General features: G+C 46.9%; 3 protein-coding genes across 5 annotated transcripts; 2 read left to right on the top strand and 1 right to left on the bottom strand.

Annotated features, from left to right (window-relative positions):
- Positions 1-3,496: 3,496 nt before the first annotated feature.
- LOC9647004 (mediator of RNA polymerase II transcription subunit 15a) lies at positions 3,497-12,240 on the top strand. Its single transcript, XM_024686068.1, has 16 exons — positions 3,497-3,606; positions 3,669-3,774; positions 3,839-4,289; positions 4,949-5,224; positions 6,985-7,145; positions 7,327-7,641; positions 7,727-7,926; positions 8,304-8,415; positions 8,780-9,677; positions 9,731-9,798; positions 9,853-9,927; positions 9,981-10,997; positions 11,070-11,408; positions 11,453-11,623; positions 11,683-11,774; positions 11,835-12,240. The coding sequence occupies exons 1-16, from the start codon at positions 3,551-3,553 to the stop codon at positions 12,046-12,048; spliced, it is 4,551 nt and encodes a 1,516-aa protein (XP_024541836.1). The 5' UTR covers positions 3,497-3,550; the 3' UTR covers positions 12,049-12,240.
- LOC9647005 (ubiquinone biosynthesis protein COQ4 homolog, mitochondrial) lies at positions 6,642-8,076 on the bottom strand. 3 transcript variants are annotated; one of them, XR_002993703.1, is made up of 3 exons: positions 7,869-8,076; positions 7,154-7,809; positions 6,642-7,104 (listed from the first exon to the last, which is right to left on the bottom strand). XR_002993703.1 is itself a non-coding variant. In XM_002981018.2 (2 exons), the coding sequence occupies exons 1-2, from the start codon at positions 8,052-8,054 to the stop codon at positions 7,312-7,314; spliced, it is 684 nt and encodes a 227-aa protein (XP_002981064.1). In that variant the 5' UTR covers positions 8,055-8,076; the 3' UTR covers positions 6,642-7,311. The 3 variants fall into 3 exon arrangements, 1 of the variants encoding a protein (XP_002981064.1); XR_002993704.1 differs by having other exon boundaries at positions 6,642-7,080; XM_002981018.2 differs by having other exon boundaries at positions 6,642-7,809.
- A 2,280-nt stretch (positions 12,241-14,520) lies between the features above and the next one.
- Positions 14,521-17,438, top strand: LOC112350278 (nuclear intron maturase 3, mitochondrial-like). Its single transcript, XM_024686185.1, has 2 exons — positions 14,521-14,636; positions 14,695-17,438. Exon 2 carries the CDS (start codon positions 14,792-14,794, stop codon positions 17,348-17,350), a length of 2,559 nt encoding a protein of 852 aa, XP_024541953.1. The 5' UTR covers positions 14,521-14,636; positions 14,695-14,791; the 3' UTR covers positions 17,351-17,438.
- The last annotated feature ends 1,191 nt before the right edge of the window (positions 17,439-18,629 follow it).

Below are 18,629 nucleotides of genomic sequence, written 5' to 3'. Positions count from 1 at the left end.
GTAATCAGGAAATAAAAGTGATCGAAACTAAGGTTGAAACTAAAGGACAGAGTAAAATAGAAATAAGAGAAATAAAAAAATGATAAAGAAGTATGAAATAAGTAGGAGAAATCTCAAAGTCCCATTTGGCATGATTGCATTATAGCTAATCCATACCAAAGATGAGGTCAAAATCTTAATTTAGCACCACTTGCAAAGATTAAATCTCAAACTCAAAATCACCTGTACACATGCATATGCACAGAATACACATAACTAAATTCACATCATTTTGTGTATATACATATATACAACCATTGCCATAGAGAATGAAAATTAACTTTACTACACAATGCAAATATAAACAGCAATATGTGGCAACAGATGAAGCAATATAAGATAAACTCAAGGTTATATCAATTAACATAAAGAAAATAATAAACTTCTTGTTATAAAAATCTTTGAAAATAAACACTAAATAAACTAGTGTTGAGTGAACCCCTTGATAGTGCTCTTAAAAGAAGGATGGAAAGGCCAATGACTTGTTCATACAAAAACTCTCTATTATTTATATAATTTCTTGTTTCCCAAAAGAATCTCTATAGTAAAACCTCCCACCACAACAACATTAACAAGACATTGTTGATGCCAAGGCTTCCAAGCAAGAAATGGAAGATTTTAATCAACTTCATTATATACCTAATAACAAATATCACAGCTACAATTATGTCCTCACCTTTGTCTTTGAACACAAGTAATGATAACATTAACTTCTATTAAAACAGGATCATCTCCCAAAAAAAGTGGAATTGAAGAATGTGTAGCAAAAATGATATTTCATAATGTTGTGTCAATCGAAAAGTATAATTAAAGGTGGCTAAAGCAAATGTATACAAAAGTTTCATAAAATCTTGACAAAACAACATTTTTAACTTGATCCACTTTAATATATTTAACTCTGCACAAAACAAGAAACTCTAGAAATAAATGCTAAATTGCATCACTAATTCAAATAGTTGTAAGTGTGTGAACCTTGTCTTGTAACAGAATCTGATGGGAATATTCACTTCTACATTGATTATCAACTGTTAAATAAAATAACTATCCTGAATGTGTATTTTCTTCCTTACATTGTTGATCTTTTAAATTGTTTAAGGATAAATCTTTCATTCACCAATTAGATCTTACTACTGTTTGTTAGTGAATTTGCATTTTCAAGTTATTGTACTTTGAATTTAGCATGTCTTAAGCTTCTATAATTGCATGCTTTACCGAAGTTGATGGATTTGCAATTTCAAGTTATTGTACCTCAAATTTAGCTTTTTAGTCATTGCACATGCATAATATTTGGAGGATGGGTTTGTTGAATGTCATACTAAATTTTATAAATTTGTGGTCTAAGTTGCCACAATATTTGATACAGTCCCTTCCATTGAGCAAAAAACCATTTAAACAAACTATATACTATAAGATTTAAAAAATGAAATAATACCAAACCATCTATTTTTTATTTTGAATATAGATGATGATAGGAGTTATAACATTATTATTGTCCCACTTATACATAGACTAAATATTTATTAAACTCCACTTGAATTAGTGGAAGAATGTTCATCAAATATTAATATCAAGACCTAATATTGATAGTTTGTGGCAATTGCGAAGGTAAACTCAACTCTGTTAGTAGTATTGGATCATAGTTATATAAAATTTTATATGGTGAATCACTAATAAAACTTTATACCCTTGTGACATATACATACAAAAAAAATGACAAATAACCATCCTAATTTGAATGTTGAAAGTTCACATACTTTGCAATTATCCATTTGAAGGTCCAAATAAGCCATTTCACTAAACTATCTATTTGTAAATGATAAACATTTATAAAAGTATGGCATTTCCTCAATTAAGATGTTAAAATGTGAAATGACTTGACCATAAATATGGGACTATTATTTGAGAGAGCAAAAGCACTAACTTCCACCCATTGAGTCAAATAGTTATAAGTAATAATGATATACTTATTGCTAACAATAAACTATAGAAAAGGCTCCATCAAGTCAAATGTCACCAACTTAAATAAACGAGAAATTAGAATTGACTCTAATTGTCCTTTTACAATAGAAGGGGGAGCCTTATGAGCTTAGTACCAAATGCAATTACACATATATTAGATAACATCATATCATATCTCAGGCCAATAAAAACATGTACACAACTTTTCAATTATACAACAATATCTTATATGTTTACCTAGAATAGGAGTATAATGGTAAGTGTGGAGAAAGAGTGGAATAAATATTGAAGGCACCATTAGTCGTAATAATCATTAGAATCCATCTCCACAAAATAAAGAAAGTCATCTTCAAGATGATATTGAAATTGTAAATGCTAAAATAGCATTAGTAAATGATGTGAAATTCTTAAACCCATTATGAAGCGTTTGGATTCACTGCTTAACCTTTTAAGCCTCATGAACCTTATCAATAGAAGATAAATTTTATTCCACATTTTATGGACACTTAATCAAGTATAACAATTGTTGATTGCATTGAATTCTCATCTAGAAAATCCATAGATGCTAAAATAATAAACTCATTAGGAATATGAGAAGAGAGTGAAAGAGGGAAATGAGCTTAAGAAAAAGCATCAACATCAATCATAATACTTTCTAAATGATGAATACTTTGAAATTATATATTTGAAGTTTTAGAGCTTATTGAGCAGTACAACTAACCAAGTTATTCTACATTAATAATAAAGTAACCATAGCATAATCACCTTTTAATAATGTCCAAAAACCATGCAAATATTTATGAAGCTTCTTGAAACCCTAAATTATTGTCCTCTTTTATGAAATAATTTACCTTTACTAATTGTAATGTTCAGTTGATGGGATGGAAACTAACTACGCACACTTGCATCAAAATACCATTAAAACTAATATTAAAAGCATCAATATGCAAAATGAAAAATCAAGTGTATGCCAAAATTGAAAGAGTCATCTCAACCATCTTCCACACTAACTTAACAAGCACAGTCCACTCCTTTCTTGAAGACTTAGCAGAAGCATTTGCACCTCAAGTCCAGTCTCTCCTTGGAGATTTTATCACATCACTACGATCTTTAGCTCTGCCTAGTTGCTCAAAGATTCCCAACGTATCTGGCATGAAATGTCAACATGTGGAACTCCCAGGCGAAACAAGAAGTCGCGATGTGAGCATCACAATCAGGTGTCAAGGCATTGGTATAAGTACGTTCCTCTCTCGACACATTGGCCCTAATCCGAGCAGGAGAATGCAAGTACCTGAGCTCTTGTGATCCGGTTCTGATGGATTTTCCACTCGTGCACAGGCAAGTTTCTTCGGGTATTATACCAAAGCTCAAGAGAAGTTGATGAGTTGCGCAGGCTCTAAAAAACTATTTTTTTCGTAGCGCCGGCGCAGGAACGATGCGCCACTTGCTGCGAACGTCTTCGTCCAGGTGCACTGGTGGGCGTTGACATCCCATTATTTTATTCAACTAGGAGGAGCGAGCGAGCTAGCTAGGGTTTTAGAAGACGAGGGCAATGGATTGGCGCAGTGGCCTATGCTCCGATGCGCGGAATAAGGTCGTCGAGAGAATGTAAGAGCTCTCCTCTAGCTCTCTGGATTGATCCTAATGGCCTTGTCTCTGGTAATCGGCAGAATGGACACGCTCCAGAAGCATATGCCACACAATCTGCCCATGAACGAGCTGCTCAAGATCGCATGCCGCTTCGAGGAGAGGGTTTACATGACGGCGACGGATCAGGCAAGTTTCTCCTCGCTCCCCTGATCGGATCGATGATAGAAAAGTTTCTTTTTCCCTTGTTCAGCAAGACTATGTCCGGAGGATATCCGTGAAGATTCTCTCGCTAGAGCATAAGTCGTCCCAGAACAACAGCAACGCTCCCCCGCCAAATCCGTCGGATGCTTCTCAGATTGTTTCTGGGACTTCGTCTCTCATGGGTCCTCAGCAGCCAGGGCTCCAGCAGCAGCCCCAGCAAATCCAGCAGGAGCACATCCAGCAGCAGCAACCACAGCAACAACAACTTCAGCAGCAGCAGCAGCAGCAATTACAGATGAGACAAGCTCAAGCTCAAGTCCCGCAAAGTTTTGGCAACAACATCCAACTGAGTGGTCGCGTCAGACCACATCAGTCTTGGCAAGGGAATCCCATTGCCACAGAGGACCGAGAACCTCACAGCTCTCATCCGAGAACCTTCCCTCGCAGACCGAGAACCTTCCCTCGCAGACAGAGAATCTTGTTTCGCAGGCTCATTCTCTGAGCGTCCGGCCTCCTGTTCCTGCTCGTACTTAACGTTTTCTGTCGCGAATAGCATGGAGATGTGCGTTGGAATGTGCCGCTCGCTTGTTACTTTGCATCAAACGATACGCATCGATCACTGTATCCCCTCGATTCGTAAGCCACGAGAAGTAAAGAGAAAAATGGAAGAGAAAACACTTAGGATCTGGAAGATTCGCTCCTTCTCGTGCTGCACGCTCTTGAGCACCCTTGAGAAGCCAACTAGCACCGACACCTCCGGGAACTCGTCGAGCTTCATGCTCTTCTTCTGGAGATCCTTCGCCGCCGATTAAATCCATACGTGATGTGAGGAAAAGAAAACGCGACTAGAATTTCTAACCTCGTCGCGCTCTGCCTTGGAAGGAGCAATCTCTTCCTTTTGAGGCCTGCTTGGCGCCACTGACACAGCGTTCTTCCGCTTGGCAAGCATCTCTGGATCATTGGCCCTCGCGATCCACATCCTGTAAGAGAGCTCGCCTGAGGGAGCGCTAGATCTACGAGCTTACATTTGAAGACGACGCATCTAGAAGCAGGTCAATAGCTTCCACGACGAGGCAGAACCGGGGTTCTTCACGGAGAATATTCTCAAACAGAATTCCCTTTGCAGGCCTGGATTTCAGATGAACTTGCCTTCCTTCAGCACCTAACCTTCCGGTCCAGGAAGGCGCCCATGGCAGAGCAGATCGAGAGGCCGGATTACTGCTCCTCGGAGAGCAGGCTCTTCTAGAGCTCGCAGAGAAGCTGGAGGACAGCGCGAGCAAGGGTGCTGGGGAGGAGAGGAGGACCAATCTCGTCTCGAAAGCCTTGCGGGATGGATCGGCCGAGGTCGCGGTTACGTGTAAGTGGCCTAGCAGCAAAGACGAAGTCACAAACGTGAAGTTTCTCAAGGATTCAGAGATCCTGCCGCTGGTGACAGGTGGAGATGATCTTTGAGGGCATGGAAGACAAAGAAGAAGAGAACATCAGGCTGGTCTTCGTGGATGGGATCCTTTCTCCGGAAGTTTACATGGGAAGTATACTCGCTTCTCCGGATGAGAAGCTCCAAAAGTACGTCGTCCCCAGGATCTCACGGGCGTGAACCCTGATAGACAAGGATACTTTCGTCTCAATGAATGGAATTGGACCGCTGGATCTGGTTCCCACGGGGAGAAGGCTATCCACGTTGTTTACTACTCGACTCACAAGAACTTGGAAGAACCAGCTTGAACCTCAAGTCGAGTCACTGGCAAATCCCGGTGGCCTCAGAAGGAGCAACAGTCCATCTGGTTAAGGAGTTTAATACTGGACGAATTCAATTCTTGGATTTTTAGCTTGGTTTTAATACTCTCACTTTATCACATGTTTACCCACTTATAACAAGTGTTTAATATAGTTTATATTATCAAAAAATAAAGGTGTAATCATGTTCATTAAGTTATTAAGGTATTGTGGTGAGCAAGATTGAATAAGGTTTCCCATAATACTTTTATATTGCACTTGATTTGATGTAGTTCTCTATCATTATCATAATAAAATATTGATTGTGGACTGTGATTATAAGATCAAAATGGAGAATAATCTTTTTATGCTTTCCTTTTAAGAAAGCATAAATAAATGTAAACTAATAGTTATTAGCAATGAAAAAGATAAATAAAAAACTTTACCTTCTATTCCTTGATGATAAATTGACACAATAAAAAATTGAACATATTACCATTGATAAGCTTGATATAAACATTCACTACATTATCTCACACCCATTTTCAAAGAAAAGGAGAATTCAAATCCTCTTTATGTAGAGTAATTAAAGTGTGGAACTTAAACACATTATATTATAACATTAAGTATATATACATATAATTTGGTATCTTATCCTGACATATAATGATATTAACTTAGAATATTAAGTATACACTTGAGGGACATTAAGTTTCATACCTATTTTGATTGCAATATGTAAATTTGCATGTACTAATACTTTTGCTTTATGTTAAAATTTGGATATACACCATTTTTTTTTAAAGAGTAACTCTGACTATGAAGTTTAAATTGGTTTTAGATATGATAAGCCATTTAAATTTGAAATCTTTGTATACTTAAGAGAAATAAGAGGGGAAAAGCAAGATTGCTCAATATTAGCACTTCAATCTTGCTCAGATGAAATATTATATTCAATCTCACTTTAAATTTGATTGTCAATTTGTATATTTTCTTAAAAAGAAGAAAAATACTTTATAAAAGTGGCACAATCAATTAAGCACAAATTACATTTCTATAATTGTTTGTGTCAATATTCATTAAGGTAAAGAATCCTAATTAGACCAAAAAGAAATAATTTCAAGACAAAGATTTAATTTTTACCTTGGGCTAAATTAATTCTTGCAAGGCTTTACTTCAATAGGGTTGCAATGTGATATTATGTTAGTTTCTACCTAAATTTCAATTCCTCGGACTTCACCACCAGAGCCGACACGCCTCAAGAGATCGCCATGGAGCTGAGAAATCGAAGCCGCGTGGTAGAACTTTTTGCACTTGCATTCCACGCGTCGGCTGTCTTCCGCACCGACTTAACAGGCGCAGTCCACTCCTTTCCTGGAGACTTAGCAGAAGCAGTCGCACCTCTACCATCGTTGTAAGTCCAGTGTCTCCGTCGCATCACTACGAGCTTCAGGTTGCTCGATGTGGTTTTCCCACTAGATTCCCAACGTCAACGTGTGGAACTCCCAGGCGAAACGGGAACTCGCGGTGTGAGCATCGGTATAAGTACGTTCCTCCCTCGACACCGGAAGGCCTCTGGAACATTGGCTTCTCAGAGACCTGATCCGAACGACACAACTGGAAATGTCCATCAGGAGAATGTAAGTACCTGAGCTTTTGCGATCCGGTTCTAATGACTTTTCCATTCGTGCACAGGCAAGTTTCTTCGGCAATTGCTCAACCTTTTATCCAGCACCAAAGCTCTTGTAGAAGAAGAGGCTCACAGGAGCTTGGGCGAAGTTGACGAGTTGAGGAGGCTCGGAAAAACTATTTTTTTCGTAGCGCCGGCGCAGGAATGATGCCCCACTTGCTGCGAACGTCTTCCAGATCTTCGTCCAGGTGCTGCTCGTAGTAAACGCACATCAGGTCCGTGGCGGAGTTCCCAGCCTTGAAAGCCCAGGGGATGAACTCCCGGAAGAGCGCGTCCCTCTGGTGTGGCTTGAGCCGCCACGAAGCTCCGGCAACCGAGAGGAAACACATCGGCATGGTGGTCTGCTGGAACTCGAGAGCTTTCAAGGCGAGCTCTCCCATGACGCTGGTGGGCAGGCTAAAGAGGACGTGCCAAAAGTCGTGAACTTCCCGGGCTCGTGTCGCAACGTAGGCGAGCTGCTCGGACTCTAGAAATCGAACTGGAGGGCGATCGTCGGGGCTAAAGTTCCTGGATCCCATGAACTGGGCGTAGGCGGCGCCAAAGGTATTGGGTGGGAGATCCCAGGCGCGAGACATTGCCGACGATGTCACTCTGGGACGCTCCGCGAGAATTCTCTGCTTGGAGCAAAGGAATTGCTTGGAGATGGATAGGAAGAACAAGATTTGCTTGCTACCTGGCCCTCGGGGCTTCGCTCCATACGCTCCAGCATTCGCTGGAACGCAAATCCTCCCGTGGTCTCGCCCAGAGCAGCGACGAGATCCGCCCTAGCGGGATTCAGCGCAGCTCCCACTGCCGAACCCGCCACGACGGCCGCGCGCTGCCACCAATTGAGAGGAACCCTGGCGCCCTGGAACGCCATAGCTCTGTCAAGCCCTAGATACTTGACCGGATTCTTTAGATGTAAAGAATATTTCACATTATTTTATTAGTTTTCAACAGATTTACCAAATAGGAGAAGCGAGCTAGCTAGGGTTTGAGAAGACGAGGGCAATGGATTGGCGTAGTGGCCTATGCTCCGATGCGCGGAATAAGATCGTCAAGAGAATGTAAGCGCTCCCCTCTAGCTCTCTGGATTGATCCTCATGGCCTTGTCTCCGGTAATCGGCAGAATGGACACGCTCCAGAAGCATATGCCACACAATCCGCCCGACGGCATGAACGAGCTGCTCAAGATCGCATGCCGCTTCGAGGAGAAGATTTACATGACGGCGACGGATCAGGCAAGTTTCTCCTCGCTCCTCTGATCGGATCGATGATAGAAAAGTTTCTTTTTTCCTTGTTCAGCAAGACTATCTCCGGAGGATATCCATGAAGATGCTCTCGCTAGAGAATAAGTCGTCCCAGAACAACAGCAACGCTCCCCCGCCAAATCCCTCGGATGCTTCTCAGATGGTTTCTGGGACTTCGTCTCTCATGGGTGCTCAGCAGCCAGGGCTCCAGCAGCAGCAGCAGCCCCAGCAAATCCAGCAGCAGCAGCAGCAGCAGCAGCCGCCTCAGCAGCCTCAAATCCAGCAGCAGCTCCAGCAACAAATCCAGCAACAGCAGCAGCAGCCCCAGCAACAGCAGCAGCAAATCCAGCAGCAGCAACCACAGCAACAACAACTCCAACAGCAGCAGCAGCAGCAGCAATTACAGATGAGACAAGCTCAAGGTCAAGCTCAAGTCCCGCAAAGTTTTGGCAACAACATCCAACTGAGTGGTCAAGGCAGACCACATCAGTCTTTGCAAGGGAATCCCATTGCGGCCTTGCCAGCACACCTGCAAGGACAACAAGCAAACCTTGCCGGTCTCGGCCAGAATTCAGCTGCCGTGAGAATGATGCAAGCTCGTCAAACTCAAGTGCAGCCACAGCAGCAGCAGCAGCAACAACAACAGCAACAACAACAGCAGCAACAACAGCCTCAACAACAACCACAGCATCAGCAGCAACAACAACAGCCTCAATCTTCACAACCTCCGCATGTTGCTTCTCAGCAGATGCTTTACCGGATGCATATGAAGCAAAAGCAACCCGGCTTGCAACAGCAGCAGCAACCGACGAGTATGGTTCTAAAACCTTCTGGGATTAATTCGCAGCAAGGTCTACTTCCGCAACAGCAGCAACAGCAGCAGCAGCCGCAACAGCAGCCGCCCGTGACCCTGTTGCAGCACCATCAACAGCAGCAGCAGCAGCAGCAACAGCAGCTACCACCATTGCAACAGCAGCAACAACAACAACAGCCACAGCTAGCTGGACTTTCTCAGCCTCAGTCAAATATGTCTCAGCATCAACCAAGCTTGATGCAACAGCAGCAACAACCGTACATGCAGCAGCAACAGCAGCAGCCGAGTGCTCAAGCTTTGCACCAGCAGCAGCTCTTGAGCAATGGCCAGCAGATGCTTCAGCAACAAATGCTTCAGCCGAAGCAGCAACAAGCACTGCCGCAGCAAAATCAACCCCTCGGGATGATGCAACAACGTGCCGTGTCCGAAGCTTCCTCAGGTGCGTTGTTATGGATTTTCAAGAGCGAGTGGGCTTAATTGTTTTTTTCACAGCTTCAGTTGATTCGGGTCAGACAGCTCAGTCCGCTACCATCGACCAACAAGAGACGGTGTGGAACAAGGTATGTATCACAGCATACTTTGTATTCAATATGAAATAATCGTTTCTGTTACAGCTGCAAAACCTCAAGGACAAGTATTTACCTGACATGAACGATCTTCGGAACATGCTTGTTGCACGAAGTCAACAGGTAAGCCTTTGTCGGCCCAAATTGTTACAAACATTTTTTTTTTCTATATGCAGTCAATGCCCGCAGATCAGCTACAGAAGCTGAATCATTACAAGGACGTGTTAAGCCGAATGATTCCATATTTATCTGCCTCGAGGACCAACCTTCCAAAGGAGTTCAGGCTAGACAAGTTAGAAGCCTTCGAGAAGCAAATTGTGAGTATTATGGAGACTTTTAAGAAGCGTAAGCTCCCTCAGCAACAGCAGCAGCAGCAAGTGCAACTTCAGCAGCAGCAGCACCAGCAGCAAGGAATGCTTGGCGGTCAGATTTCGTCCGTGCAGCATCCGCCTGTCACAATTCCGGGGCAGAATACTGCTCAGCCCAACATGATGCACAGTCTAAATCCTCTCCAGCAGCAGCAGCAGCAGCAGCAGCATGTGTTTAAGCAAGATCTTCTACAGCAGCAGCAGATGAAGAGAATCCAACTGGCTCAGCAGCAGCAGCAAAAGTTGCAGCAAGCTTCCAACCTCGTCCTTCCTCTGCAGCAGCAACAACACCAGCAGCAACAAATGCAGGAGGATTCGAAGATGGATATCCGAAGAATGATGGCGACTAAGCGAGTGCAGCAGCAGCAGCAGAACCAGCTGAATCAGATGAAAGTTGGATCGCCTCAGCTGACTTCATCTCCCCAGATTCTGCAAGCTCCATCGCCTCAACTGGCCCAGCAACTGTCACCGCAGATAGACCAGCAGCATGCTCAAGGTTTAACTACCGTCAAAGTTGGCACGCCTTTGCAAGCGGCGACACCACCGTTTATGACTCCCTCTCCGTTGCTTCCGGTTGCTTCGCCACCAATCGAGGACGCCGAGCATAAAGCGGCTACTTCCGCTGTGTCCTCGATAACGAGTTCCCAGCCGATTGGCTACAACCAGTCCACCGCAACTCCAGTGATTGGCACACCAGGCATTTCGGCGTCACCTTTCTTGGAGTTTTCCCCGAGTCCTGCTCAAGTCGCTGGCTCGCAGGATCCAGCGCCCGGGACTCCATTTGGCCAGAAGGGCCTCGATCCTTTGGAGAGGCTTCTTAAGATCGTAAGTTCTAGTTTCTCCTCTTACATAACTCAAACTCATTTGTTTTTTTTTTTTTTTTTTATCGAACTCCAGGTTAGCACGATGTCTCCAAAAGCTCTCAGCGCAGGCGTGAGGGAAATGAGATCTGTCGTGAACTTGTCCGACAAGCTCGCGGCCTCAGCACCCGGCCCTGGTTGCAGAGCAGCTGTCGGGGAGGACTTGGCTGCATTGACAAAGAGTCGTCAGCAATCTAGAGCTTTGGCATCAACGCAGGAAGGCCCAGCAGCTGCGAAGAAGGTCAAGCGTCAGCTCGATTCCATTGCGCTGACACTAATCTCCTCGGATGGAAGCGTTGTGAACAGTCTCCACAAAGGGGACGAGGCCGACCTTGAGTCATCCGTCACATCCGGGTGGAAGAGTCAAAAACTTGAGGCAAGTGTTTCCTTCTTTTCCTCGCTATAAGTACTCTCATGTAGATAAGTTATGTCCTGGAGCAAGAAATTCGCGACACGAATGACCACCTCATCGACACCGTCGTGGATATCAGTGAGGATGGGACTGAGGAAGCAGCCTCCGAAGGCAAGGAAGGTCTTGTTCTTACATTTTCGTACAACGGCCTTGAGATTCCAGAAACGATACATCACATGGTAAAAGTCCTTATTTACTTCTGTGGTGCTTGACTTTGTCGGATATTTCTTAATGGCAGGCCGTTTTGTCACCGCTACGAGTACTCGTCCCTCCAACTTATCCAAAGACTCCTCCGCTTCTAATGTCCGACAATTTTGATCCAAACTCCAAGTAAGGATCCTTCTTTCCATTTCATTCATGTTTTTTACGCTTTGTTTTTGGCCTCGTTAGTCACTTGCTGTCAGTGGTGGCTAGAGACTCGTTTTCCAGGGCGGTGAGGCTCGGTAATTATACCCATCCTCTCACGATCAAAGCCATGGCCAGAGCATGGGACGAGTGTGCTCGAAAGGTTGTATCGGAGGCGATTTACGGCAGCAGCGGTAGCAGCAACGGTGGTCCTTTCCTAAGCAGCATCGGCGTTTGGGAGAACTGCGTAGCAACTTAGCTTCACGACAGTGTTAATACAAGATGAGGTAGTGGAAGGTAATTCGCGGAGTAATGTAAGTTTGCTGCTATATATACAGGTATTTATGCTAGAGCAAAGCCAGGGCGTCGTTTCGCGAAGCGCGAGAAACGCACTTCGTTGGCGTGAACAGCTGATGTTGTTGACTAGAGAAATTATACATACTTTTGGATCTCTCGGTTGTTTAACAGACTCCAAGCCATCCATCACGTTTAGGTGGATCAGTCAAACGCTCGAGGCAAGTTTCCTTTCTTTTCTACAAGTATACTGATTACTTCACTCTCTTGTAGATAAGTTATGTCCTGGAGCTCGAGATTGCAATTCTTTGGATATCAGTGACTCACTCACACCTTGGTACAGCAGAACATGGCAAAAAGTCCTGCAAAGTTTATGAGTCAGTATACAAAGATCCATGTACGTATCTCCCTTTCTATTCCATCCACGTTTTTCTTGGTCGGCTTATCCCTGCCAGGGCCGTGACTATTCAATCTCCCACGATCAAAGTTATGGCCAGGGCGTGGACGAATGGCAGCACATCCTTGTTTGAGAGGACTGTGGCTATAGCGACGGTACCATTAGTATGGAGCGTGAGAAACGTGGTCTTGGAGCCAAAGGTTCTTTCGTTTTTCTCCGCTTTTCCCCTGAAAGTTTGCCGCTGATATACAGGATCCATGCTAAAGCAAAGCGAGGGCGTCGTGTTCACTCATTCACGCCTGGAACGGAAAGTTTTACGCCTTTGCTGCTGAGTACAAAGATGCTGGATTGACGCTCCCGGATTACGCAGGTCACACGGTCTTTCCATGGCGCTCATAATCTAATACCCCGCGAAACAATAAGAGGTAACAAATCCGAGAGCTTTGGGTTATAAAAGGAGCTCGTCCTTCCCGCAAACTAGATCTTCGATCGTAAGAGAAGAGCATTGATCAATCGAGAGCGAGGAGACGGCGGCGATGATGCACAGGGCGATCCAGCTCCTGTCGTATAACCGGGAAGATCCAGCGGCGGCGTGCCGGATTGGATGGGTGGCGACGCCGCGAGCCGGGAGTGGCCAGGTCGTGGTGAAGCTCCTGTGCCGCCCAGTCAATCCATCCGACATTATGTGCTTGCAGGGCTTCTACCCCACCTGGAAGCCCATCTCCTTCCCCGCGGTGCCAGGCCTCGAGGGCATGGGGATCATCCACGAGGTAAGCTGGATCGTCAGCTCTCCAGCTTGTTTGATCGATCTTTCTTCTTCCCCTCTTCTTCCTGTTGTTTGGTTTGATGCTACTACCCAATCGCGATCCGAAAAGCTTGCAGTGATTGGCATGAATGATCGAGGAGGATATCTTCTTGGGTCTTCTTCGTCTTCTTCTTCCTCCTGGAAAAGCTTGGAGGAATTGGCATTATGTCCTGGTGATTGATCGAGGAGGATCTCTTCTTGGGTCTTCTTCTTTCTGGGACCCAATCGATCTCCGAGAAGCTTGGATGTCCTGGTGATTGATCGAGGAGGATGGATCTCTTCTTGGGTCTTCTTCTTGTGTAGGATTGATTGCTTGTGGTACTTGGCGATGGGATACTTGGCGATGGAGTGTTCTTCCTCTGTTTCGCATTGACGATCATAGTGTTCTTCCTCTCCTTTTTTGCGGGTACCCGATTGGACTGGGAGAAAAGGTCGGGGAGAATGTGGTGGGTCTGCGCGTGGGTCAGCGGGTGTGCCCGATTCTCGAGTGGAGCGATCCCGAGACATGGCAGGAGTTTCTCCTCTGCTCGGCCGATGTGACCATCCCGGTGCCCGACTCCATCTCCAACGAGGTGGCTTGCCAGTTCTTCGTCAACCCATTCACAGGCAAGGAAGATCTTGGATGGGTTTGTGGACTCCTTCCTCACGGGAGGGATCTCTTTTGCGCAGTGTATGCTCTGGCGGAGGAGCTGGAGGTTCCCAGCGGCGATTACGTGATCCAGAGTGGAGCTTCCTCGGTTCTTGGAAGAATGTATATCCAATACGCACACCACAAGGGCATCAAGGTCTCCTTTCTTCTCCTTTTTTCTTGGAACGATTCATCGATCGATCGGTTTCTTCCATTTCCAGACGATCAATCTGGTGAGAAAGAACGAGCAAAAGGAGGAGCTCTTCCGCCTGGGCGCCGACTACGTGATCAATTTCAAGGAAGAAAACGTTGTCAAGGAGGTGAAGAAGATCACCAATGGCAAGCTCGCGCACGCCGCCATCGATTGCCTGGGCGGCGAGATCACAAAGGCAAGAGCTCTCCAATCGACCCAGCTCCACTGATTCGCTCCATCCTTCCTGCCAGATTCTTTGCGCCAGCGTCAAGAACAGGGGAACGGTCATCGTCTACGGCACCATGAACAAGGCGGAGGTGTCCGTCGCGGGCATGGATTTGCTGCTGCGCGAGGTCAGCGTCAAGGGGTTCTACCTCAAGCGCTGGATCTACAAGCGATCAATGCACGAATTCCGGGAGATCGCGTCCACCGTGATGAAGCTCCTCGAGGGCAAGATCATGGAGCCGCTCGTGGGCGAGAAATTCCCGCTGGAGCGCTACGACGATGCCATCCGCAGGAGCCTCGCCAAGGTACGCGCCTCAAGATCGTTGAAACTCCGCTCCAACGCTGCCAGGATTTGATTTGCAGGCCTCCCCGGGCAAGATCCTCTTGGTCAGCGAGTGAAAATACGAAGAACCCTAAAAATGGGAGCGAGGAAAGGGGTTTAGGGCTTTAGGACAATGCAATGCTGCAACGCGCGGGGCGGGCAGCGCCATGGCGCCGCTGCTGGGTCGGCGCCAGTGCCGCGCCGCATCGATCGGCCTGGTCAGCGGCCGCCGCCGTGGAGGAGGAGCCGAGCAACAGAGCGCTCATCGCCAGGGAGGTGAATTCGCTCTTCCAGGACGTGGACCAGGAGAGGTTCCGGCAGGGCGTGGACGGGATCTTCGTGGACGGTAAGTATCGATTGTTGATGAGGAATGTAGTAGCTACTCCCAGCAATCTAATGGCCGCTTACAATTCTATCAAGAAGCGCTCGGGGCCTCTCCTGGGAAACGAGGCCAAGCAAATGGAGGCCGATGGGATTAGCCGGGAGGTGATAGAGCACATGTCCAGGGACTTGGCGATTGGGACGTTTGACGTCAAGGCCAACTGCGTGGAGGTCCTCGTCTCTTCCAAGGAGAACTCCACTCGCTCGCTGGTTCTTCCCAATCTCAAGACCAAGATCGCCATGGAGGCCACCCGGATGGCGCTTCAGGAAGTTTACGAGCCGCGGTTCTCCAGCCTTTCGTTTGCTTCCAGGCCCGGAAGAGGGAGGCATATGGCTATGAGGCTGATCAAGTATCGCTGGAAGTACTTTGACTGGTTCATCAAGATGAAGCTGGAGCGGCACTTCACGCTCGAGAACTTCGACGTGCTGGTGGCCATCCTTGAGGAAACCATCGAAGACAGCAGGCTCATAGCTTTCCTCCGGCAGCTCTTCCGTGCCCGCGTCTTCCAGATGGACATGGGGAATCTCCACTGGGAGGACTTCTGTAAGGAGCCCATCCTCTCGCCGATGCTTCTCAACATCTACTTGGACAAGCTTGACTGGAAGATCCAAGAGGTGGCGGAGGGGGTGGCAAGCATGAACCCGGAGGAGCCTGAGGAAGTGAAAGTTGCGAGGGCCTCAGTCCCGGATGCTGATATTGGAATCACTGAAGAGTCAGCTCCCAACACGCCCGCCGAGGAGAGCGACGACCCGGCCGACCGCAAGATCAGGCTGTATGCATGCCGCTATGGCGACGAGGTGCTGCTGGCTGTGTCGGGCCAGAAGGAGATTGCTCTCACGGTCCAGCACGAGCTGTGCGTATACGTGAACGAGAAGCTGGTGGCGGAGGTGGAGCGGGGCCGGAAGACGCTGATGGACGCCACCCTCAACCAGTGTGACTTCCTTGGCTTCCAGCTCCAGTTCGTTCCTCCCTCCAAGATGCCCGAGTTCCGGAAGCAGACGTGCATCCAGTCGATGCGAGCGGTGGAGAACCGGATCGAGATGGTGAAGCGGCAGATGAAGCACCACTACGATGCGGTTGTTCGGAAGCTGGGCGCTGAGATGCTTGTGGAGATATACACCCGCTCGAGGAAGAACGCGTCGTCGGAGAGCCAGGGCGACGCGACGGTCCGGCGTATGTTCGAGAGCGTTGCGGGGGACATGGTCCGGGGATTCCTGAGCAGCGAGAGGGAGGAGGAGAGGCTGATGATCCGCGAGAAGTTCCGGAAAGGCCACATACTGATGAGCCCCTGGATCCGCGAGCAGCTACCCAAGGAGCTCATCGCGGCGTTCGACAGGTTCCAGGAAGAGGTGGACAAGTTCCTGGGCCAGCTCGACTACTCGGTGAGCGCTGAGGGGGGCGTCAACGCGAGGCTGAAGCAGAAGCAGGAGAAGATGGAGCGGCTGGCAGCGGAGAAGGAGGCCCGATCGACCGGAAACCCGCCACCGATCAAGGTGAAGAAGGCGGACGAGCTGCGGCTGCTGGTGATCATGCCGATCATGGAACTGGTGGACAAGCTGCGGCTGCGAGAGATCGTGACGAAAGGTGGGAGGCCGACGCACTTCCGGATGCTGCTAGCGCAGGAGGACATCGCCATCCTGCACTGGTACTCGGGGCTGGCGTACCGCTGGCTCGACTACTACCGCTGCTGCGACAACTTCGCGTTTGTGAAGAAGACGGTCGACTACCACCTGCGCTGGTCGCTCATCTTCTCGCTGGCCGCCAAGCACAAGTCGTCGAGCAGGAACATCCGGAAGTCCTTCTCCAACGACATCAAGGTGGTCGGGCTGGACGGCAACCTGGCCTCGTTCTTCCCCACCGAGTCGGACCTGCGCAACATGGGGAAGAAGTTTTTGGTCCCGCCGCTGGTGAGCCACGATACCAAGTGCGGGGACAATCTCCTGTTCGTGGTGCTGACGAGAATGAGCCGGCAGTTCCTGCGAGGCAAGTGTTGCTCGGTGATCGGATGCTACAGCGGGATGATCGACATGTACCTGATGCGCGTCCACAAGGTGCTCAAGAGGATTCAGGTGTCGGGCGAGGAATGGATGGAGGTTGTCCGGGTGGGGACGCTCCACTCCGTCTACGACTGGAAGTCGTTCCCGCTGTGCTTCGAGCACTACTTGGAGATGATGGCGGGGAGGGTGTCGGTGGCGAGCCTCAGGGCGGAGGCGCTGGTGGCGCCGCAGGGAATCACGCGCAGGAGGAAGCACTCGAGGAGGATCCCGTTTGGGATGCTCACGCCCCCGCTGGATAAGTCGGCCGACTACGAGTAGCCTTAACTGTTCTAAGGTTTCAGAGTTTAGGGTTTAAGGAGGGACTTAACTGTTAAATGTATTAATGGAATTTTAATTTTTTTTTAAATATTTCGCGTGCGCAGAAAGGTGTGATTTCCTTGATCATGTTTTACAACAATGCCGCAGCATTCCCAGACAGTTTGATGTTGGATTATTGTACATTCTTCTCAAATCTTACCTCAGCATTCCCAGATGCTGGATTATTGTACATTCTTCTCAAATCTTTCGACTTCATTGCTGAATCGAACGCTCACATTTTGGAAAGAAAACAATTTTGAATCCTGTGTTCAGAATCGTGCACGTCTCTTAAACGACACCTCGTCACCTTAGTGGGTTTGGAATATTATGACTAGTCTGCGGTGTACTTTGTCAACAATATTCCAAGCCCACTAACTTGACAAGGTATATAAACGCAGCCAGGAAAGCAGTGCTCTTTCAAGAGTTGATCTTAACACAGGAAGGAGTTGCTTGGAGAGATGGCAAAGAAGGTTGCCCTGATGATGAAGTTGATGCTGCTGCTGGTGTTGGCCTTCGCTGCCTTTGGCCCTGCCACTGCAAGAGTGGACCTCCCCACCGTGACAACTATGACGAAGGGGACGGCCAGAGTTCATCCTAATGCACCAGAGTGCCCCAAGAAATGCTACTACCGTCGGAGACAGTACTGCTGCTAGATAAAAATGTGTGGGAGACATACTAATAATCCAATATGATATGATAATTTTACAGATGCCAGGACTTTCTTGAGCGAGCAGTTCTTGATAAAGTGGGAATTTTGCAATAAATTGCAAATTGCACTTTTTCTCAATATTTTTAATTTCAAAACCCGTGGTAACTACTGTTTGGAAAAATAATCCAGCAAAGCAAATTCCAGCTGTGCTATGGAGCAAGCTTACGTTTTTTCTTTAAGCTCGATTTTCTATATCTGGTTTGTATTGATTAGGATTTTATGGTTTTTTAATACTTAAAGCTGGTTATTTATATTCTATATTAAGGCCTTGACTTTTCTAGAGTTTTGGCTTGTGATGTATGAACGTTGACTGTATGTTGTCCTCCTCTCAGGTTTTGACAACGATGATATACGATTTGGAGCACCACAAGAAAATATGTGAGAGGGAATGCAACTATGTTGAGGTGTTCGGTGCCTAAATGAACTTAAAGTAAGCTATCAAGCTCTTACATTTTGAGAATGTTAGTAGATCCTTGAGAACAACAAGAGGAAGGAAAGAGAGGCAAAGTGTGGAAAAGGCATACAAGGCCA

The sequence above is a fragment of the Selaginella moellendorffii genome, unplaced genomic scaffold, assembly GCF_000143415.4.
Source record: "Selaginella moellendorffii unplaced genomic scaffold, v1.0 SELMOscaffold_47, whole genome shotgun sequence".
Classification (NCBI taxonomy): Eukaryota; Viridiplantae; Streptophyta; class Lycopodiopsida; order Selaginellales; family Selaginellaceae; genus Selaginella; species Selaginella moellendorffii.
The sequence above is the reverse complement of the archived record's forward strand: the minus strand, read 5'-3'. Positions and strand labels throughout refer to the sequence as shown.